The sequence below is a fragment of the Malurus melanocephalus genome, unplaced genomic scaffold (assembly GCF_030028575.1).
Source record: "Malurus melanocephalus ecotype Western Australia unplaced genomic scaffold, MMel_1.1 scaffold_128, whole genome shotgun sequence".
In the NCBI taxonomy this organism is placed as follows: Eukaryota; Metazoa; Chordata; class Aves; order Passeriformes; family Maluridae; genus Malurus; species Malurus melanocephalus.
This window is the reverse complement of record NW_026623360.1, coordinates 515202-537890: the sequence shown is the minus strand read 5'-3', so window position 1 is coordinate 537890 and position 22689 is coordinate 515202. Positions and strand designations below refer to the sequence as shown.

Genomic DNA, 22689 nt, shown 5'->3' with positions numbered 1-22689 from the left:
CTGGGCTATTTTTCAAAACACATTTGCCCTGTTGCTGCTTATTTTACTAGAGAAGTCCATTAAAGTTCTGCCAGTGTGGGTAGGGTGCTGCAGCCTATTACTCCAATTTATTGTGTCCTAATGTCAATCACTGGAATGTTACTGGACAATGCTTACTTCTCAATTAAGTGGAATGTATGCAGAGTCCTGATATATCGAAGAATAAATTTAGCAATGGGGAGCACACTGCTCAGAGGAAAACCTAGACTTCTGCAGTCCTATAGATGCCATTTGAAGTTAACAACTTCCATCAGTGTCTGAGGAGCAGTCAAGGACTATGATTGTTCAAAGAGTTGCAGCTAATTAAAACTATCACAAAGAAAACCAGAGAGAGAAAAAAATATTCCTTTGTTATGAGCAGTTCTTACATGTATAATTCCATTTGTAATTAAGATTTGTATTGGTTGTCAAAGGGCACTGTTGAAGTCTAAGCTATAAACAAAGCCTTTGTCTTCTTATTTCTTTGCAGCTTGTAGAAAGTTTATCTTTCATTTGTTTCACATTTCATTATTTAAAACAACATGAAACATATTTTTACATTTTGGAAAGCTGATGAACAAATGTGAACATAAATATTTATTTTTAATTTAGGTGTTGTAGGCTGCTTTCCTCTTCAAAATGTGTCAATCTCCCTTAAAGTATCAACATCAAATATTTAAAAGCATGTTTATTTTTGTTCCACTTAGAAATACTTTTGGACAGCACTCAAACTTGCAAAGTACAGTTAGAGCTGGTAGACAAAGGAGCCAAGAGGGGGTAAAATTCTGTCTTTTATCTGACTGGTGAAGTTGGAAAAAGCTACCTGGCTATCTGCACGTAAATATCCAGCAGGATATTTACCAGGATGGACTCAATGATCYTTTGGGTCCCTTCCAAGTCAGAATATTGTGTGATTCTGTGATGTCTYCAGCAAAGGTAAATTCTGCCCTGCAGTGGAGGGCACATCTCAGGCTTATAAGTGCCCAATTCTCACYTAGGGCAGCATGCACAGGGCTAATTACACCCTGAATACATGACATCGTTTTGCCAGTGTCAGAGGAGATAGAATTTCGGGGAAATCCTTTGAACTACTAACTCTCAATCTGCTGCTCCCAATTATCTCTCAACAAGAGAGCCAAGATGAGCGAGCAAACAGGACCTGTGGCAATGATAAGAAACGAGGTGCCATGAATTCAGCCAGGTCACAGCAAAATGTTCTGCCCTTTGCTGGATGGTTCTGTGGGTATCCAGTGCATCAGCAGCTTTCCTCCCCCTTACTCCTTAAACAATGAAAAAGTACTCGGAGACTCAAAAGAAAAGGGCKCCATGAATGTCAAGAATAAAGTAGCTAAAAATCAAGGTGCTCTTGAGGAGYGAGCGAGACTCCAGCACAGTCCTAGGAGCACAGTCCCGCTGCTCCCACAGGGTGAAATGGGCCCGGGTGTTATTTTGTTAAATTACCTGCATATAGTTCTCTTCACAGAAGCAATTGGACCTATTTCAGGAATGCCTCCTGAAGCACCATCCTTTCACTGTGCTGCTGCCTGAGGACCAATTTAGTTGTAAGGATTTCCAGGAAGTGGCCYTTGTCTGTAATTTTCCTTGGAAGCCCATTCTTCAGAATAATCTACCTTGCCATGAGGAACTTTGCTATTCTCACTGATTCTGCCTATTGCTCCCTAATTTTAAATTTCACTCCATTAGCTTTTGCAGTATAGACAAAATACAACAGGGTGTAGTGGCTTCACAGCTAATTAACCCTAAACCGTCCCTGGAGTGGATTTTGAGGGGGACACACAGGCATTTCAACAGTAAGAACCCCTCAGGGAGGGGTATAATGGGCAATGTGGGTCAGGAGAAAGCCTCAGCAGTACCTGGCTGTGAATCCTTTCCTCTGCTCACAGTTTACACCCCCTGGTAGTCGCAGACAGATCTATCATGTTCTCCCACGCTTCCCAGTTGTCACGTAACGGAGCGATGCATATTTAGTTCAATTAATTTTGTTCCATAAATCAGTCCCTCCAGCTCCTTAATCATTTACTGACTGCTTAACAAATGCATTTGGATGGAGAGACACTAATGCTAGCGACAGCAAGACTTTTTAAGGGAAATAAAAGCTTTGTGTAGACAAGACACAAACCTGCCAATCTTGTACCCTTCACTTGGATGTTTTTTTCCAACAGAAAATCTATGCTAAAATATTTATCAGCCTGTAAAAAGATCATCATTGAATTTTTCTTGCAATTAGGGAAACACAAACAGTTAAAATAGAATAAAATATGTGCTTCATCTGAAATGTATTCTTCTTGCTGTCAAAAAAGTAACAACAGGATAATTATTTTATTTGAACTAAAAATTGAAAATGAAGGTCTAGCTTTTTATAAAATGGAAAAAAAGATTTTAAAATTCAAATGGGAAGTGAAGTAAACGTATTTTCAGGACTGAAAAAAATTGTTAYATGAAAATTCATCTATATGGACATTAAAATACTCATAATAATTCCAAAGAAGCAATAAAATGTGACCTAGATTTTATGTTCAATGTTTTCTATTTGTCATTTGTGAGGGAAAAGTAAAGGGCTTTAGAGGGCATAAAGATGGYCAAGAAGAGCCACGGGAGAGGTTTTTTTGGATTCCATACAAGAAKGTATTGGTGACTTTAAATTAGAGAATAAATACTCAAGTAGAAAGGACTTCACTACACCTTCAGACCATATGCTCTTGGTTTCAGACAACCCATGTTCTTTAATATCTTTGGAAAAATTTATTGAGCCCCATTTAAAATGAAGGCAGCTTATCTGCCACCCCTCCTCCCTCCACTTTCTCTCAGCCCATYGACCAAGGACATCCTTCCAAAGTTGGTTCCAATCCTCTGATTTACAATCTAAATTTATTTAGGTTATTTACAACCTAGTGTAATTTATGTCCAGTTGGTTTTGGGTCAGCACTGTCCTTCAGCTTAAATGTCTCTGTGACTATCTATCTTCTTAAGTACTTTTAAAGAGCAACAACACAGGTCTGTGTTTTGCTAGGCAAAACACATGGGGGTTCTGAATTCCCCTCCTGGAACACAGTTCTCCTTTCCCCTGACCACCACAGCAGTGCTTCCTCTGTACCTGTTCCAGTTTTCAACTTAGGAAATGGCAATCTTACAGGGCTCACCTCAAATTTTGTAGGATGGAAACAAGAATTCTCCTTTTGCTTCTCCTGCACAAGATCCTAATCTGATATGACTAATGCAATTTGGCTTGCTAACAAGTTTTTGTTTTTTTTTTTTTAAAGGGTCTGCCAAGAGACATAGTCTAACAAAATGCAGGTTTTTATCTGGCACAGTTTACTCGTCTGGGAAATTCCAATTATTTCATTATTGGTGGTCACAGCACAGGCACACACAGACTACATTCTTGGGATATACACAGTGTCAAAGGGAAGGTTCAATTTTTAAAAACACGAGGGAGAAAACTAATGGATACTACAGAGACCAGAGTGTGAGACAAGCACCTTTGCCCTTGTACCAGAAAACTGATRCTCAGAGATGAATATACAAGAAGCTATGCTTAATTAAGAAGCAAAGACAGTTCTTTGCATGGGTCCTGAAGGATTGGTCAGCCCTGGGAGAATGACCCRGCTCCAATGCCATGTAGGATATGCAATTTAAGATATACAACCTTTAGTTGTGAGGATAGGAGGTATTCTCCAGTCTTTACGGAAGGACAGTATGTGGTTTGAAATGCAAACTTTGAGACTGGCCTCCACCATTCTCAACCTTGCAAAGATCATAAAGTGCACAGACTGAAACTGCCTTGATAATGAATTMATTCGAAATCAATTTAATGGTTAGATGTCCTAGTTCCTCTCTTTTCACAAAGGGTCTGGGGAACTTTTAAACATTTTTCATTTGTTGCTTTTTTTACCAGGGAGATGGGAGTTGTTTGGATCATACATTTTCTGGTCTGCATTTTCAAGCTAAAGTTCAGTCCTATGTAACAACAGAGAAAAGGCAAAAGTGATGTATGTGTAACGTGTTCATTYTCACTACTGTGATAACCTGCTTCAGAAATCCATATGAACAAGTCACATAAATATATGTATACTATTTCATAAGGCTTTCTATTTATGCCAAGCAGCCAGATGTCTCCCAGGCAATAAAAACCTGGTGCCCATCAGTATCTGTGTGTTCCAAACTTCCTGGAACCACAGAGGGGTCTGCTGAGGAAGAGGAGCAAAGCCTCTAAGCTTCCTGCTGAACTGGAGGCAGGAAACTGCCTGGAGACAAAGCAGCAAGTGAAAAGTTTATGTATTTTCTCCCTGTGGTGTAGTTGAACTACCAGTGTTAAAAAAATATACTCTTCTGTAAAATATCCTTTTGTTGACCTGGGAGGTAATGTACATTCTTAGAGAGCTCATCAGAAGGGAAATGCAATGATCTTAAGCTCTTGAGGCAGTGCTTGCACCCACCTGCCAGCAACAACCAGGAAGAACTGGGCAGAGTGCATGTTGCTTAAACTTGCTCTGAAGTGGGTCTTTTTAAAGCAAATCATCATATGGATCTTTGATATCTTGGGAAATCTGTGTAGGATCTCTCTTCCCCCTGAGATTCATTTGTAAATCCAGGGCAATGACACCACCAACAAAAAAATCATGTTTGTTCCTTCAACTCTACACTACACTTATTTTCTTGTAGCAGTCTTTAGTCCCTGCTGTAAATCTGTCCAATACTCCATCTTTCTGATATAGGCAAAAAAWTTTTAGAGGCTTTTTAAAGCCCTGCTGTGAAACACGAAGGCCCTAACATTAAAGCTGTCAGATTCTCAAGTCAGAAGAGGGAAAAAAAGGTCCACATACACAGCCAGCAAAAGAGGCACTAGGAGGCTGCTATGTTTGTGTCATGGAAGATGTCTCTGGCTTCTCAAAGCCAAGCATCATTTTGGACAGTGGAACACCCGACAGAGAAAGGCACCAGGCATACACTGCAATCACAGAAGGGYTTTGGCTGTAAAAGCCTTTGGTACCCTCAGCTGGGGCATTTTTCCCAAATATTTCCACAGAGAAGAGCAGGCCTACTCAATTGAGCCAGGCAAGACACGTTTGCCACCGTGCCTAAAAACACCAAGTATCACCCACAGTTAAAATCTTCCCTGTCCCGGTAAATTTTGCACAGAGGTGTTTATCAAAAACTCTGCTTCCACTTCTTCTCTGGCTAAMTTGCTCTTTGAGGAAATCCCCCTCACCTCTTTCCTTACTCTCCCTTTCTGCACTGACAAAATAAAACACTAAATAAAAACGTGGCAATTGTCTGACATGACACAATTTTACCGTGTGGCATATCGCTATTAGTGATGAATCCCCAAATGGTTGTYATGATATGGGCAAGGAAATCACCASTGGGGATGCTGGCRTGYGCCTTCAGGGMGCTGCTCTGAGGCTGCCAGCCCATGGCACCCCCAGGGGGTTCTCAGCCTCTCTATTCCTTCTCCTGCTGCAGAGAAGTCCCAGAGGAGGACACGGAGTGATGCCCTTCACCGACAGCTCAGCTCCACTTTGTCACACCTGAGAGTGCCCAAAGCATGGCAGGGGTCCCAGGAGTGGGAAGGCAGAGTAGCAAGAATGAGGTTGGACCCATACGACATCATGAGAGTTTTTTCTAAAAAAAAAAAAAAAAAAAAAAAAAAAAAAAAAAAAAAAAAAAAAAAAAAAAAAAAACAAAAAAAAAACAAAACCTGAACAAAAGAAAGGACTGTAGGGAAGGTAGAAATTAAATTCCACAAATAGGGAACTAAGTCACATATCTGAAGCAAACTCCAGACATCAGCCATTCCTGGATCCCCCAGAAACAAGAGGTACACAGACTMCCCACCAAAGACCACCAATCCTTTCACATGCTGCCACACCTGGCATGARGCTGGATCTGCCATCCCCTTAGGGTGACCTGTGGTTTCCCTGTCAAGCTGCTGTGGGGACAAGTTCAGCTTGGTTGTCCCAACATTACAGAATCATAGAATAATTTAGGTTGGAAAAGACCTTTAAGATAGAGTCCAACCAGTAACCTAACAGTGCCAAGTCCACCACTACACCACGTCTCTAAGTGCCACGTCTGCACAACTTTTAAATATCCCCAGGGGTGATGACTCAACCACTTTCCAGGGCAGCCTGTTCTAGTGCTTGAYAACCCTTTCCATGAAGAACTTTTTCCTAATACCCAACCTAAACCGCCCCTGGTGCAACTTGAGGCCATTTCTTCTTGTCCTAGCACAATGCTCCTTGGGAGAAGAGAATGCCCAATGAGACCCTGGCCTGACTCATCTGGCAATTTGCARAGCCCTGGATCTCTGGAATTTGCTGGGAATTTTTCATGCCAGAATCAGCTGTGTGCTGTAGGCACATAGCCAAAGGGGAAAAAAACCCATGCTGAGATATCTCCAAACACACTCATCTTGTGTGAGGTAACACAATGACCCCTCTGAGCYAGGATTTGATTTTGGTGCAGCTCTACAGAAGTGAAGACATTGAGCTATCTACGAGCACACAGAAGGCATGGTTTGTCTCAAACACACTCTCACCTGCCCTACTTATCCCCCCTTCCCCAGACTCCCAAAGGAAGTAATTTATTGATGACTGTTTCCAGAAATGCCAGAGAAAAGCAAGGACATAAGTGTTAAACACACAAACAAGGATTTGTAGAGATGGAACTTTATGTGAGACTGTAGTAGCTGTAGCATAAARGAAATTAAATATCTTCAACTTCCAAAGTTCTCTTGCCAGATGGATCCATAATTAAATCATTTGCACAACAAATAAAACAATTGAAGGTTGCTAAATTTTTAGGCAACTGCTTATTCACATTCGCACAAAAAGTTAATGAGATGTTTTGGCTAAAATGTAAAATGATACTTTTGTAAAGCTATTCCAAAAATCTAAATTTAGAGTTGATTGTTACACTGCTGCAGATGGCTCAGGGATCCTCTCATATTGTTTTATCATTATTTATTAATATTTTAAAATAAGTGTATCAACAATAGAATTTAGCCAGATTCTACGTATTTCTGCCTCTACTCAGCTTTCATTCACACTGAGCAGAACCTCATTCGACAAACAATCAGCATCACTGACTTTTGGAAACTATATTGAATAATCCTTCATTCTGTCATAGCAGAAGACTAAAAATCATATTTATGGCAATTTAACTTAATTAACTTTTGCCAGTCTTAGCTGTGTTCTGGTGAAGAATAGTTTTTTTTAATGTAGGATAAGAAGTTTTAAAAAACTTGAACAGGGACACCTTTGCTTATGTTGTGATTTAATATTATAACTTGCTTGATATTGAAGAGTTAAAACCATCAAAAGTTTCAAGCATCAAATTAAAATTGATGGTTGAAAGTTCAACCATCACTCGCTTAGCAAGCTCATCCCTCTAACCTACCAGTTTCACCTTAAGAACCCTATATGATGGGGCAGATTTGAATGGGTTATAAAAGAAGGAAGAATTCAACCTCAGAAGCCAGGATTTCTGAAATCACYACTGTCCACCATTTCAGCATGGTAGAGTCAAATTAAAAAATGCTAAACCTCAAGTCAGATCTTTAAACACAAAGAGCAATAATCAAAGTGAAACCTGGCACCTACCCACTTCAGCCAAAGTCTTGATACATGACTCCACCGAGGCTTTCTGCGTTGGGTTTGGCCAGGTACAGTTGTAAATTCTAAAAGCAGACTGCAGCAGCTGAATAAAAACAGGCTGGTGTGTCTGAAAACAAAAACAAATATGGAATTTTATCCTTAAGGATCTCCTCACAGCAGCCCTAGGGTTTGACACAACGTAAACCAAGGGGGTTTTAGCTTGTAGACTCAAGTTATAGCTCCTTTAAATTCTCTTTGATCTTTAGGTCTGGCAGGAGCAGAAATCAATGCTGCACCTCTAAAAAGGCCAAATCATGCCATTTGTCATCAGATTGCCACTGATATAAAAAAAACCACAGTACAGACCAGAAGGACAGAAGAGTCTTCCCCATTTTCAAATATGTCTCCCATCTGTGAACAGAGCATTTCCCTCACACAAATACAAAGATTATTCTGCAAGGATACCCCCTCCAATGAATTCMCAAGAGGCAGAAGTAAATCTGACCCCACTGAGCTGTCAGGTTTAGAGAAGTAAGTGATTAAAATTAAGTGTTTTAAAGAGGAATTAAGCTAGTAATCAGTGATGTAAGAGAGGACAGAGAAATTAAAGGAGGATGAAAAGAGACAGCATTCCTATTCCAGCTGGTAGCAGAAGATATCTCATTAACRATCCAAATAACTTATTTGTCTGTGTCTCTGCTCCTTACCTGGAGGCTGGTGCTGTTATCTGAAAATGGTGAATTGAAGAAGCCACTCACAATGTTCATGACAGGCTCAGTGACATATTTCTCCAGAGATGTGTCTGCATGTTTACGATCCGTGGTTGTGTTACAAACCTGCAGGGAAGAAGGAGGAGGAAACAATGAGATTTAGCTCTTTCCAATAAGCAAGCTTCATTATTTTGTATTTATTATAGTACTTCTGATATTTCTTCTTAATGTAAAAACAAAAGATTTTTACACAAAATCTATCAGTGATAACTATGTTAAGAGTCCAAGCTAGATTTGTGATAGCTTATCTTTCTTCTTGGAGGTCCATGTTGTCTTTTGAATATCCTTCTCTTCTAAACTAGCTCTTTCTGGCTGCCTGCCTGTTCTTTCCCACACCATGAAGGAAAGATCCCCCTAAGTCAGCATACTGCATGCCACTTACACATTTAGACAGATTCAAGAAGAAAATGGACCTTTCCTCCCACTGCRGGGCTGGTTGGAAGATGCTTCAGAGACAGATGAGACACAAACAACTGARGTTAGAAAGATTTCATACAACATTTAGCTTCTCTCAGCAATTAATCACCACAATTGGATGGCAGACATGAAGCTCATTTGCAGGAAAAATGTTTAAAAGGAGGSAAAGAAGGGAAACAGCACGCTCAATACCAACAGCCTTTAGGATGGTAGTGGAAGACTGGCAGCAATTCTTAGGGAAGCCACATGGGGAAAATATAGAAGCCAAGCTAAAACAATGAWAGCAGGGAATGGATGATACCAGGACAACTCTGGAGCACAGAAGGATGATTAAAGGGTGGGAGGAAGTGGGCAGATTTGTACAAAAGGCTCCTAACCACTCCCTTTGGTGCGACACTAAAGGTTTGTGGCTGCRTAAAGATGTCACACTTAAAGAAAGGGAAGAATTACTGGGGTGGATTACATCCTTCAGTATTTTCTTTATTTCTCTTCACCACTTGTGAACATCTCTACAGAGTCACATTAACTTTGCACATGTCAGYGTACACAGTACTGAAAGGAGTCTGSAGAGAGCCAAGAACAGTGAGAAAGCCAAGACTGGACAAATGAGGAGTACAGACTGTAGTCATACTACCTCTCCAACAGCCTTTAATTAAGCTGTTGTAGTCATGTTCARCAAGAAATGAAGGTAGAGTTGTTTTCTCTTTCACCTACACAAGCCAGAGACAACTGCAATGTTCTAGGGAATCTATGGAAAAGCAGAATTTATTTTGTGTACAGACTCCAGGGGCAGCCTTTTCATTGCCATCTGTGCATTTAACACATAATCACAAACCTGAGTGGTGCACACTTACCATTACATCTCTTCAGGGACTGGGAGTCCAGRGGAGCTGAGTGAATTGCTTAAGGGTCACAGAGGAAAATTGGTGACAGAAACAGAGAGATAACCCACACAGCACCTGAATCTCACACAGGGCAAAGATTCTCTCTAATTACACACTGCYACTGTCACCACAAGACAGCAATTTCACCAGGACTGTTTTAAGGAAGTTTACTGACAAGACATCCAAAAGCACCTGTRTTCAGGGTGTGACAGAGCTCAAGGGATCACAGAAGCACCTTGGGTCTARCACACAAGCATTGTCATGTAGTAGGCAGAAGAAAAGCCAAAGAGAAACTGCAGCCTAGACAAATGAGGCATCTTGAGGAGTTTGCTTGTCTGCTTATCTAAAATGTGTCAGGTAAACCACTCATACCTCCACAGAGTGCATTTGTTGTCACCTCAGGAAAGATTTTGGTCAGAAAAGCAAGAGGCTAAAATGAAATAGCAAACTCTTCAGCCCTTCTGTTTTGGGAAAAGTGTGACACCACTACTACCCCCCAGTCCTCAGGAAGATAAATTATTCAGTTAATAATCAAAGCTTGTTTAAAAATTCTTTTTTTTAAAAAAAAAAAAAAGAGATCATAGTTCTAAAAATCTCTGGAAGTTCTTTTGCTTTTAATTAATTGGCATGCCAATTTTGGCTGGAACCAGTAGCTCTGAGCTCAGTACTTGCAATCCCAATAGGAAGACAGAGCTTTGCAGTGCTAGCACAGTGAATTCAGAAATCACCAAAACTAAATTCCAAAACAATTTTAAGCTTTCCCCTTCAGTTGCCTGAAAAGTAGAGCCATATGTGGGGATGCCACTCTGCTCCAACACCAGCCTGAAAAATTCCTAGCACCGAAGGAATTTGGAAATCCTCTCATTTGTTCTTATCCCTCTGCCCTTTGGGGACTGAAAAATCTTCCTCCRTGGAAGAAAAAAGACCTGAAATGCATGAAATGGAGATGAGGATTGAGAAAGCAGTGTTTAAAAACCCCTTAAGAGGCTTTGGGACCAAAACTCACATGAATAATACTTCAAAAATTCTGCAGAGAAAGCCAGGATGACTTTACAGCTGTCAGATCCCAGCTCTTTTCTTTAATCCTGCTCAGACTACAGCTGCTGACTTACACAGGCTGGGCCACACGCAGGAAAGGGAAGCCTTTCCTTCAGCAGCACCCACTTTGCTYAGCACAGCGCTGTAAGTCACACACAGGAGAAAGTAGGTTGGCAGGAACCGTAGGAACGGTTTGAAAGCGCGACGGCTTTTGGCAAACCCACTTTCTGCAGGGATCCGCCTCATGCCTGCTTTGCAATGCATCACCTTGTTGAAAGGAAAATGACAGTTGGGGACTAAATATTTCACTCCTCAAGCCAGAAGAGGATAACAAAAAAATTCAGTTTGTTTTTTTTTTTTTTTTAATATATATCTAAAACAGAAGGAATCCAACCTGAGGATAACACTCTCCGTCTTTCACCTTGGTGCTCTCCAATAACAGACTCAAAGCTCACAAACTCACCCACTGACAGGCATTTGTAGCAGCTAAAAGAAAAGCATTTCCCCTTCCCCCACGCAAAAGCATCCCTTTTAGCTCACTGGAACACAGAGGATCAAAGGGCTCTTTTTCTAAATGCTTTGAAAGCTATTGTAACATCTTTCATGAGGCTGACAGCATTCTAACTGTCCTGATAGCTACAGAAYGCTGATATATTTATAACATGGGCTCTGTCGGGGCTCCAGAACACCAAATCTGCACAAATACTCTCYATAACCTGGAAATTACAGCTATCCATGGCTGGAAAGCAGGAAGGCAGAACACTTCTGACATGCTCACAGAAGAGCAAAATAAACCTGCATTTTGCCAACTGCACCCRCACACAAAATGCACCATTAATCCTTCCCTCTTCACCTCTGAAGACCTGGGGTCTAATTTCTCTTCTGAAAGGGGTGTGTGAAAACAAGCTCAGTGGCTGTCAGCAGCAGGACAGCCCTGCAGCATTTAGCACAGTGCAGYTTGTTTCCAGGCTCATGAGAGGAAACCTGGACAGAGCTCTCTTTCTACTTGTCTGCTTCTAGCCCAGGGGCACAGAAAATTGGCCAGGTTCAAGGGCTAGGGAGGAGGGATAGTCTGYTTGGGAAGTCAGGGTCAGGACATGTCAGAAAAGGGCAGCCCAGAAAGGGAATTAAATAGAAGAAAATACTTCTCGAGGTAAAGCCAGTAAGGTTAAAACTCCTCCAAGGATGTTTCTCATCCTAATTTTCAACCAAGGTYATTTTRCCCAGAAAGGCTTTCAGTGTATAACMCAACCACAGGGACAAAACAGCAAGAAAACAGSGTTTGTAGAGGACTAATTACTGCTRAAAATGGCTACCATGAAAAAAAAAAAAAAACCAAAACAAAACMAAAAAMAMCAAAAAAAAMCCAGCAAAAYCATTACAGCCATAACCTGCTCCCAGGGGCAAAAATGACCAAAAACYGAAAAACCAACCACRAAAGAAAARCYSTCAACTATTCATAAGATTTCTGTTTCACTGAGAAATGAACAGGTCCCAGTGCCTATTGTACAGCACAAGTCTGTGCATTCATTCTTCTTTTAGCCAGAATTCATAGTATTTTCTCCCCATAGGTGTCATAGAAATTATTTGGTAGCACACTATTATTTTGGGGTCAATGTCCGCTGCAGACCGAATGGAGATTCTTTAACCCTTTTTTWYTTCATKTCAACAAAATTAAGGATGCAAGGARCRAGAACTTAAATATTATAAAATGTACTGGACWGTGAACTGGGGAAAACCCAGAAAGCTGTGCTTCTACTTCCTGAGCAGAAAGAGCAACACCATTGCTTGGCATCAATATTGTTATTATTTATAATTGCAAGAAKCATTAACCTCCTAGAAAAGGATGTGTAGTGTAGGCCATACTCATTATGTCATACTGGCTTCTCCTCATGACTCTACTATTGTATTTAATCCCTGTGGAAGTCATAAGATTTCCCTTGTTTTCTGCCCCCACAATACCTAGAAAATGAAGCTTAATTGAACTTGTAACTTAAAATTTAATTCAACAAGTAYTAACACAGTGAATCTCACTGGGGACCACAGGAATGGTGGGCCTGACTGTGCCCTGTCATCTTGTAGCTGTAATTTATATTTGAGTTAGTATTCTGAGGGACCATAGCTCTGCACCTGCCTTTCACATCAGCAGTGAGAATGCAGTGACAGGAGAATAAAAGACAAAAACAGAGGTTAAAGAAGGAACATGACCCAAAGAAGATCTTGATCCCTGATCCCCACTATAACAACAGAGTAAAGGAAGAGATTACAGATGTGGGGTTTTTTTGGTCACCACCATAATGACATGTGACACACATTCTCAGAAGATGTACAAAGGCATGTACACACACCTGATTTATGTCTCTGAAAGAAAAGAGAATTTGGGTTCTAAGATGCCCTTCTAGAAAGGGAAGGCTGCTAGTTAGTAGCAGGTTAAATGATGATAAAGAACTTAGTAATGACTCTTTGTTGAACAAACAAACCAACCAACCAACCAACCACACTTATCCTACTGTCAGCTTTGAATAAAAAGAGTTAACATAATAAAAGGAATTCACCAAAAAAAGTTATTGTTAKTTCAGTTGTCACCCATGAGTATTCTGTAATATTTAACACCTGGTGAAGCTTACCCTTGCCATATCAACAAGGAAGTTCTCAAACAGCTTCCAAATATGGTTACTGGCATAGATTTCTTTCATTTCCACTTCAGTGTCCACATAACAGTGGTTAACAAAATTAACATAGGCAATTTTCACCTGCAGGAACAGTAAAAACACAATCACTGTGAAATGAAAGAATAAAAAAAATTAACGTGATGTTTTCTATCTGCAAAAATACTGAAACAATACAGATGAACCTTCCAGTACTAACAAACATTYATAGCCATAATAATGCATATATTTGGCTCTGAAGATTTAAAGAGRATCAGGGCAACACATGCCTTCATGTGCTTACTGAAAAACCACAGGAAGAAAAATGAAAAGGTTTTGCAAACAACCTTACTCTAATGACAAAACCCCCACAAAACAAACCAGTAATTCTGATATTTAACTGATATTAAGGCTAGCAAACCCTGGGCTTCAGAGCCAGGGGCTGTCAAAATGCAGGACACCCCTGCACTTGCCAGTTGACTGCAGTGGGYTGAAGCCTTGTGACAGGCTTGCCAAATATAAAATAAAAAGTCTTTAGCAGAGCCGGAACTGCAGTCCCTATATTGCCACAATCCTGATGCAGCACTTGCATTTGGGATCTAAATGACAGAGAAAGGTTGTCACAGGAGCACTGGGACTGCAGCAATGGCAGCACAAGGTTTAGGAGAAGGACTGCAGTGGTGCTTCTCTCCRGCATGTGCACAGCATAAAAATGGATATTCAGTGCCCAAAATGTRTAGATTAAATATAAACATATGCAGATGCACTGAAAATTTGTCACAGTCAAAGGAGGAGAGATAGTTGTAAATGTTTAATGCAGAGAAAGAAAACTCAGATCAGGCCTTTAGGTTTCATTTGTTTGGGTTTTGTTTTTTAATTCTCATCTGTTAAAATTAATGTTAAGAGGAACTTTCAAGCAAAGCAAACATTTTTTTTTCAATAAAAGATTCAGTTGATCACAAGGGCAATTTTCTTGGCACAGAGTGAGTTTTAACTCCTGCAGGCCCCAATTCTGTTGTTTTGAGCCCCATTTTCCCACCAGACAGTATCACAGTCCCACTTTAGCATGACAGGTGCAGAACAGTGCCTTCATATGCAGTGAATAAAAATATYTGCGGGACTGCAATTGAGTTTAATAAAATGAGACTTCACCCAAATTCCCACTGACTTCAGCATGGATAGAATTTTGTCCAACATTCCCAACAAATTCAGGCATTGGCAAAACATTGGCTTGACCAACCACTGCACTGGRTCTTCACAGCTACAGCCAGAAGTTACAAGAGCATTAAACTCTGACAGTAGCTGGACAAAGCCAAGAAAGCTGACAAACAAAGCATAACGGGCGAGGAATTTTCTGTGGAATAAATACTGTCTATCCTTTCTCACTTACTCATCTTAAGAAGCACCATCCATTTCCAGCCCGTTTCCTGTGCAAATATTCAACTAGTCAGTACATTATAAACAACAAAACATTGTCTGAATTCCTAAAAATGCTCAGTCTGCTTCCTCCCTCCGTGAATCGTACCTCAGGAATGCAGTCATCGTGGGTCACTACCCTCACRATATCATCCAGTGGCAGCAGTGAATTGCACTTGATCTCTGTGTACACGTTCTTCCCCTCKGTGCAGGCTGCCAGCAGCTCCACCAGGGTGATGTGATACGCCAAGGGCCCGCTCTCRTCGGCTCGGTCTCGCTCCGAACACATCATCTGGAGCAGGACTGGGAATGATGCTCTGTCATTGTAGAATATCAACACATCTTCGCCGCCATTTATCAGCTGAGAAAGAGATCACAAGGTTTTGAGCACCCTGTGCTGCAGTMATTTTGGACCCAATGATTTTAAGCATCTTTTCCAACCTAAATGATGCTATGATTTTCCTAATTTCTTATTTAGTTCTATCTCTAAGTATAAAAAGATTCTCTAACTAAAACCCTAACAACCAAACAGAAATTACTCTCCTGTGGCTTACCAAATGAGCATAAAACAATATCCAAGGCAGACTTCTGCTTTTATCTACACAAGTACAAATCCAGAATAACTCACCAAGGAATGCACTAATGCGAGCTGAATTCGAGGTTTCATTTCTGCAGAGCTCTATCTTTACCTAAGACAGCATGCCATCCTTATTATTCCTACCATCTCRATGTTTGTGTGCAGTTAATTAATTATCCTGACCTCCTGCTGGGGGGCCAGGATGCATTATTTTTCCTGTTTTATAGATAGACACTTGAGGTGCAGTGAGATTGAATCTTCCATGCTGCCTCACACAAAAAGCCTGTGGCTCACCAGGAATTGCACCCAACTTTTTCCCACATTTGCTCTGCATTGGAAACAAAGGACGATCTTTCCCACCCAAATTTGGCCAATGGGTCATAACTTTATCAATGCATGTCAGCATTTTCATTTAACAGAAAACTGTTGTATGTGATACATATTTGACTCTGCTACAAGTGCACTGCTCATCTCAAGAGGATCCAGAGCAGTGCTGGATGCCGGCAGCCCCATCTCAGCACATCTCACTGGAGAGTTTTGCTCTAATCCTGTTTGGAATCCTCTCTCCATCATTGTCCTTTTAAGCACAATCCACTCTCAATGTGGGTGAAAAAAAACTCCCACAAACCCCCTCCCAGTACAGAACATGCCCTGGCAACTCAAAAGTCTCACGTATTTTGTGAATTAGGCACTTGACCTATTCCAGTCCATACATGACATGAAATCCCAGCTTACTCAATTCAAGGGTAGGCATAGAGGTTGCTGGAGCTGCTGAGAAATGGGAAAGCAGCCAGAACAGGAATTAAAATTAGTCTCCTGGAATGAAAAGTCAAGAAACATTTCATTACACTTTCCAGGGTTTCAACACTTCAAATTTTGAATTCACAGCTTTTCTGTTTGTRCTTTCCCCATTTCTTGCTTATTTTYACTTTGACATTTGGCTGGAGTGAATTGTGAATCTAGTTGTTCCTGCAATTCTTATTTCTCAGTTATCTTGGGGTTTCTAAAGTATTTCTGTACCCATGACTTTTCAGACATTTTCTGGACAATCCACAGCATAGAAAAAAAAAATTAAAGGGACAAGAGCTTGGTACAAAACAACCCAGCAGCATTTTCTTCCATTATAGTATATTTTCTGTGAGTTAAGAACTCTATGGAAATATAATAAAGGCTGGTCAGTATTGGAGTAGCTGTTGATGCTCTGTGAAATATTACTCCAGAATACTACAGGTGATAGAAAACTCTGCTGACACATTGATCTGGCTCAAAGTAAATTCTGCTTTCCCTTCTGTAACTGTGTTTGCACTGATAGGTACGGTTCATCTTCAAATGATGCTTGTAATGAGAAAAAGTGCCCYAAGGAGCCCTTCAGGTTGGTAAACATCATTGCAGACATGGAGACCAAGGAGATGAGAACAAGGGAATCAGCCAGACTGGGGATGTTCAATGTATTTTATGACAGTATTCTCTTGCCATGGTGCTCCTTCATCTGTGTAGAACATGTAAATATAGRATTTATTCCTCATTCCCAGCAAACAGGAATAAGCTACAATATACTTCCTGTGGGTGGAAGGAAACACAGGAGGAGTTGAGGCCAGCTGTACAGTCAGGTTCTATCTTGTCTTGTGGTAAATTGTTTATGTGCCCCATCTGGAGGCACAGGAAGAGCTACACCACTTGTTTAAGGTCACAAAGCATATCGCAGATTTTTGCTGAGAAACTGTCCTGACTCTGTGGCAAATTGCAGCCATTTGTTCCCTTTAGAGTGGATTGCCATTCCAATGCCATTCAAGTTTCACAATTAGGATCCTTTTCTAAGAAATCATAACTACTTACCTGTAATTTCCTACTTTTTGAAAAACAGATCATTATCTTACCCTCTTTCATCAAAATAGGGTTGCTCCCTCCCCCCAGCAAAATCCKGCAGGACCTAATGTGAATGTCATAACCAAGTTCAATTTTGCTTTCATCATGGAGTCACRTTGAAAATGCAATATGACAATTTATCTTTGTGCTGTTATAGGTCARTAACAAAATATATTTAAATAGAGAAAAATCCAAAAATTTTGTTTGATGATAAAAAAAACACTACACAAGCCTTTGGTGGAAGCAGAAAAATCWCAAACCACAAAGGCACAAGAAATGTTTGAATTACATAAATCAAAGGCTTGTAATKGATATTGCATGTTAAAATACTTCAGTCAAATTGAAAAGGTTGAAGTGAATTTCATTAAAGGTTACCCATGTAGGCAGGAGCTTTATTTTCTTAATTAGAAGTTTTTCCTCTTGTTGCTGTGGAATAAAATTTCAGTGGGGTTTAGTTTAGTTCATACCACAAAAAGCTAGAGCTTATCTGCGATTTCTTTGTGAAGACATCTCTTAAAAAAACCAAACCAAACCAAGCCAAAAAAAAAAGCACTTTGTAAAGTAAATAAAAATGCTCCTTATACTCTGATCTTACCATGACTTCCCACCATATTCAACTTTACCCACTTATTAATCTCAAGGAACTGTTAACATAATTACTGTTAAATGCACGAGTGTCTGCAAGTTGAAGACTTCGTTTATCCTGCTCACTATATATCAAATCCTAATTGCAGAGAAGTCAATTAGGTGTTTTTCTGGGAAATTTATTGGCATTAAGATTTGTTCACAAACCACTTGGTGGAATTTACTGGGTCAGACTCTGAATCTAGCTAGTTAAAGCTAGAGTAGCTCTAGTGATCCTCACAGAAATGCTTTGAAATAAAACAAAACCAACGAAAAAGGCAGAAACTGGCATGTAGAATTGCTACATGCTAAAAAAATGGTCTGCAACACTATTTAGACAAATCCACGGAGCTAAGAGCCTCTTATATGGCAAATCCATGCCACAAGAGTGGGTAAAAGTGATCCTAAATTACATTACAGGAAAATGAAGGTTTATGTAACTCTGAGATTTCCATGCTACATCATCTACAAATAGACATCTCTGTATCACCATGCTAACACTCATGTTTTCTTTCTAGTAGTTATACAGATGGCCTTACAAAATTAGATCAAACTCCCAAAAAYGTCTGCTAAAATATTCATTATTTGTGATGCTGCTTAAAATTCTAAAGCGAGGGTGCCATTATATCTCATTGGTATCAAGAGCAGGAAAAACAGCCTCAAAATACTCGAGTGATTAGCATGTGAAGCCTTTGCTTACCTCTGTCATTACCATGTCCTGGCATTTTTTCACGTATTTGCCATCTGCTTTCACGATGGTCTGCAGGAATCGCAGGTACTCCACGTGCCGGCCGTGGGTCTCGATGCAGTGCACRAAGTGCTGCACCACCCTCTCGCTGATCTCGTTGCACAGGAGGTAATTATTCATGAAGATGTGCCTCATGGTCTCAGCTTCCAGGAGCTAAACAGATCAGAAACAGCCTTGTGAGCGGAGCAGATCCACTTTGAGGTTGTTGAGGGAGAACTCCCGAGTAGAGGAAGGCTCATTGGTAACAGGAAACTGGAGAAATCYAATGGGCACCAGCCATTTTCAATGACTTTGGGGTCCAGCTTCCCAGTCATCATGGGATTTCTCCACGCTTCCCTGTGAGAACAAGCAGTCCTAAAGTGCACATAAACCAAACCTGTGTCCATGTGGAAGGTGAAGACAGACACACACTATATGCTGCTACAGCACACTACAAAGTCTTTGGAATATAAGACACCTGAGACCACACTGGTCCCACTCACCAACAAACTGCAATGAGGCCACCAAATGAGAGGAGGAGCTGCTGTGGCTCTCTCTGTGGCTGACAGAGGAGGCATTTCCAGCACGCAAATCCCTGCACATACAGCCTGATCACTCTCATAGAGAATATCTTTCCATATTTACTCCAGAGGGTACCTGGGGCTGTATATCCGGGAGTAGCATAGGAACAAGACGAATATATATGGAGCATGAAGGGATGCTGCTGAGGACACAGACTCAGACTTTGTGCATTCTTGGAGCTTTTGCTCTAGGTTGATTCCTTAGACCAAAGGCTTATGAGGCTCAGCTGTGCTCCTAGAGCATATGTGTCTGTTTAGTGTCCCCTGAAAGGAATCCACACCAAGTTTGCTCCACAGTGTGCACAAAAGCACAATAACCAGGATGATCAGGAAATCAGCTTCAAAAGAACAGRAAYAYRAGTGCAAGCAAGCTCCATCCTTGGCACYCRAATTAAGTSTGTGCTGGATATGATGGAATCTGGRCAYTGGKTCYCTCTGTGGTCAGCTCAGAGCTGTTCACTTATGTCCCAAAGAACATCAGTAAAAACAGACAACAGAATAACTGTAGGCCAAAGTCTACAATCCTCACACTCACAACTCCTTCTAATGAAAGCATGTTTTGCCCAGTAAATCCACTGAGCAAGTGTCATTTTATCAGAGAATATGTAAACACATACAAATATATACAGAGGGAMTGTGATAAAAACGTGTATTGTAAAGACAATGAATTAACAGAAGGTCGAACTTTAGATTAGCTGAATCAAATGGGAGCATTGTCWACAAAAATGTATGGGTCTGATTCTGTTGTCACAGAAGCTTCATGACAGCAGTCACAGCACCTTCTACCTTGACTTTACAATCCACCAGTGAGTGAGTCAGGATGAATAACGTCAGAATCATGTTCAATACAATGATGTGACACATATTCATAGATACTTCCAGAAAACCCCAAAGGTAATATTGTTTTCCGCTTTTAAAATGGCAGCATTAAAGCAAATGACATAAAGAGCAACACTAAGGGAKMGAAGAGAGGAKAGRGGAGGGGAGGCATAATTTAGTGAAAATATTTATTTAGCACTGGGATTTTTCAGCAAGCCCAAATTTAATTCCAATTATCATATTCTACTTCAAATGAAATACTTACCCCTGGAGTTAAGAACAAGTTGAGATTTTTGTGGAGGAGAACTTGATTCTGAGGATTTCCTCGACAGAAATTCTGAAGGAAGGTGTGGGCTAGATTCATAACTTCATTCATCTTTTCATCACTCTGCAGGAAGAAAGGACAAACAAAATCAGCTGGTTGTACCTAAACATACTTGTTAAAACCACACAACATCAATTCAGCCAGGAACAAACCAATTCTCCTGAGCCTTTATAGGGCAGGAATTCCCCCTCTGGCAAAAGCAACTGATGYAGTTTCCTTCAGAGTCCATCAGCAGCTGTACCTTACTCTGAATCAACCTGACAATAGGGGATCACAAGTAGGAGCATGAATTTAAAGTAAGACTTCCTCCTTTGTGATTAAAATTTCCTAGTTAAAAAAAAATTGCTAAGGCGCTTGATTTAAAATAAATAAATAAATAAATAAATAAATAAACCCCAACTCTCTGCATTAATTTTAAGCTTTGGCAAAGGTTTGACTTCTATATAGTTGCATAAAGAAACAGATGTATGTGTGCATGTGTTYATACACACACTCCCACAGAAATATATGTCTGGTTTCATCCCCATTTTATATTCCTCTCATGTAGTATTCTAAGTAYGATTTGATGAACCACCTGTATGGACAAGCATTATTTTTCTGACAATAGCTGAACCCAGTGTCTAAAACATAACACTCAGGAAAATACAGCCCAGAAGAGGTTTTACCTCCTCTCRGTGATTCCTAGAAGATCCAGAAAGATGTGTTCTTTTAAAGCCTATCTAGTTCACTCATTTGTATGCTCAGTTCCACCGAATCAGTACAAAATCATGTTATCTTGTGAAAAAATGGCAAGTGGTTAGAGACATCCACCACAGAAACAAAGAGGTTGTTTCTCATTTGATCCATGAAGGCTTTGGGTCCATCTGATTTGTCTGCAACAGCTCCCACAGCGGTACCCAGTGGGATTTAGAYTTCCTGCCAGGAACTCCACTAAACCAATACTTCCTACCAAAAAGTGACAGCCGGCCTAAGGTCTGCCTGGTTCAGRAATGGACACAGGAATGACAGTGCTGTGATGTTCAGGTATCCAAGGCAGCAAAAGTCAAATTTTAAATAAAACCATGCATGCAGCTGTGTTTAAACTGAGTCCAAACTTGCTATTATTAAGGTAGAAGATGACATCATGATTTCAGGTTTTTACCATAGCTGACAATTCAGCTGTTAAAAAAATATTCCCATTGATTCTTGGGCCCCCTAAAGCCTGTCCCTTCCCTGAGTTCATGTTCTCTGCCACTGAAGTTATGAAAATAACCTTTTCATAGGGAATCTGCAGAAGGTCCAAGACGACCAAGTGGGCACCCATATTTTTCAGTAAACGTTGCTGCTGATTCCGACATTTTTTATTCTGAATGCAAAGTCTGCTGAGTCGAATCAAAATCTGTGAATAATAAAAAAAACCCAAGTAAATAAGCATCCAAGCAAGAAAAGAACCAGTCCTGTCCCACAAACCCAAAGAAAGATACTTTATTTCAAAATAATTACTAAATCTTCTAATCAAATARGTATGTCAAGCAAGTTTCTTGGCAGATATACCAACCTCTTTAACAATATTGTAGTTATTGCTTTTRATGCTGTCTATCTGGGGTTTTTTGGTCCCATCCTGTATTGGGCTCAAAATGTTTGACTCCTGTAATAAAGAACACATGACAAGTGGAGATTTATTGCAATTTATTGAATTAATTGTGTTTAATAGCAGTAAGTGACAAAGTATCCCAGCAGCTCATAAGGAATTGACATAACACAGGTAATAAAGAATGACTCATTTATTCTTTATCCACCAGTGAAAAGATTTGCATTCAAGTCCTACATTTGTTTCAAATTTCCAAGGTAATTTGAGGCAATTACTCTATGCCTTCATGTTCCTGATCATTTTGAAAGAGAGCATGTCCCTAAATCGCAGAACAGACACACCAAGGAATTTAAACACTGCAAGAAGATGGACCAAAAGTGTATTTCAGTAGTGACCACATGTTCCAAGAATCTGTAATACAGCTGGAAGGATTACAAAATCTGTATGTGAACACTAAGGAGTCTGGAGAAAGAGCTTAAGACAACCTCTGCAGTTAAGCAGGGTGGAGTCCTTAACAGCACAGGAACAAGTAGCACGCGGAAATTAGAGATGTTCCTCCCCAAAGGGGATGCTTCTGCTCCTGTCTCTGGATGATGCAGGAAAAGATTTAAAAAAACAAATAGAAACCATATGTTAAACTGCAGCATCAAGTCATGACGCCGTATGCTCTGGGCCTTGGCTCCTGGAAAGCCCCAGCTGGGTATGATAAATAAGAGAAATCAAGTCAGCAAGYAACTGCCAACACCCACACACCTTTCCATGCATGCATCTCAATCAAAACAGGGGAGAATGT

The 22689-nt window shown here is 40.3% G+C and overlaps 1 protein-coding gene across 3 annotated transcripts in view; it reads right to left on the bottom strand.

Moving 5' to 3' along the window:
• The window catches only part of ITPR2 (inositol 1,4,5-trisphosphate receptor type 2), a 240651-nt gene that overhangs the window by 117171 nt on the left and 100791 nt on the right, over positions 1–22689 (bottom strand). For all 3 annotated transcript variants that reach the window (XM_057370513.1, XM_057370515.1, XM_057370514.1), the window contains 8 exons: positions 21864–21953; positions 21579–21704; positions 20267–20389; positions 18575–18775; positions 14917–15168; positions 13371–13496; positions 8342–8470; positions 7641–7761 (listed from right to left, as the gene is read on the bottom strand). In XM_057370513.1, coding sequence (XP_057226496.1) covers positions 7641–7761; positions 8342–8470; positions 13371–13496; positions 14917–15168; positions 18575–18775; positions 20267–20389; positions 21579–21704; positions 21864–21953 — 1168 coding nt within the window. The remainder of the gene's footprint in view (positions 1–7640; positions 7762–8341; positions 8471–13370; positions 13497–14916; positions 15169–18574; positions 18776–20266; positions 20390–21578; positions 21705–21863; positions 21954–22689) is intronic.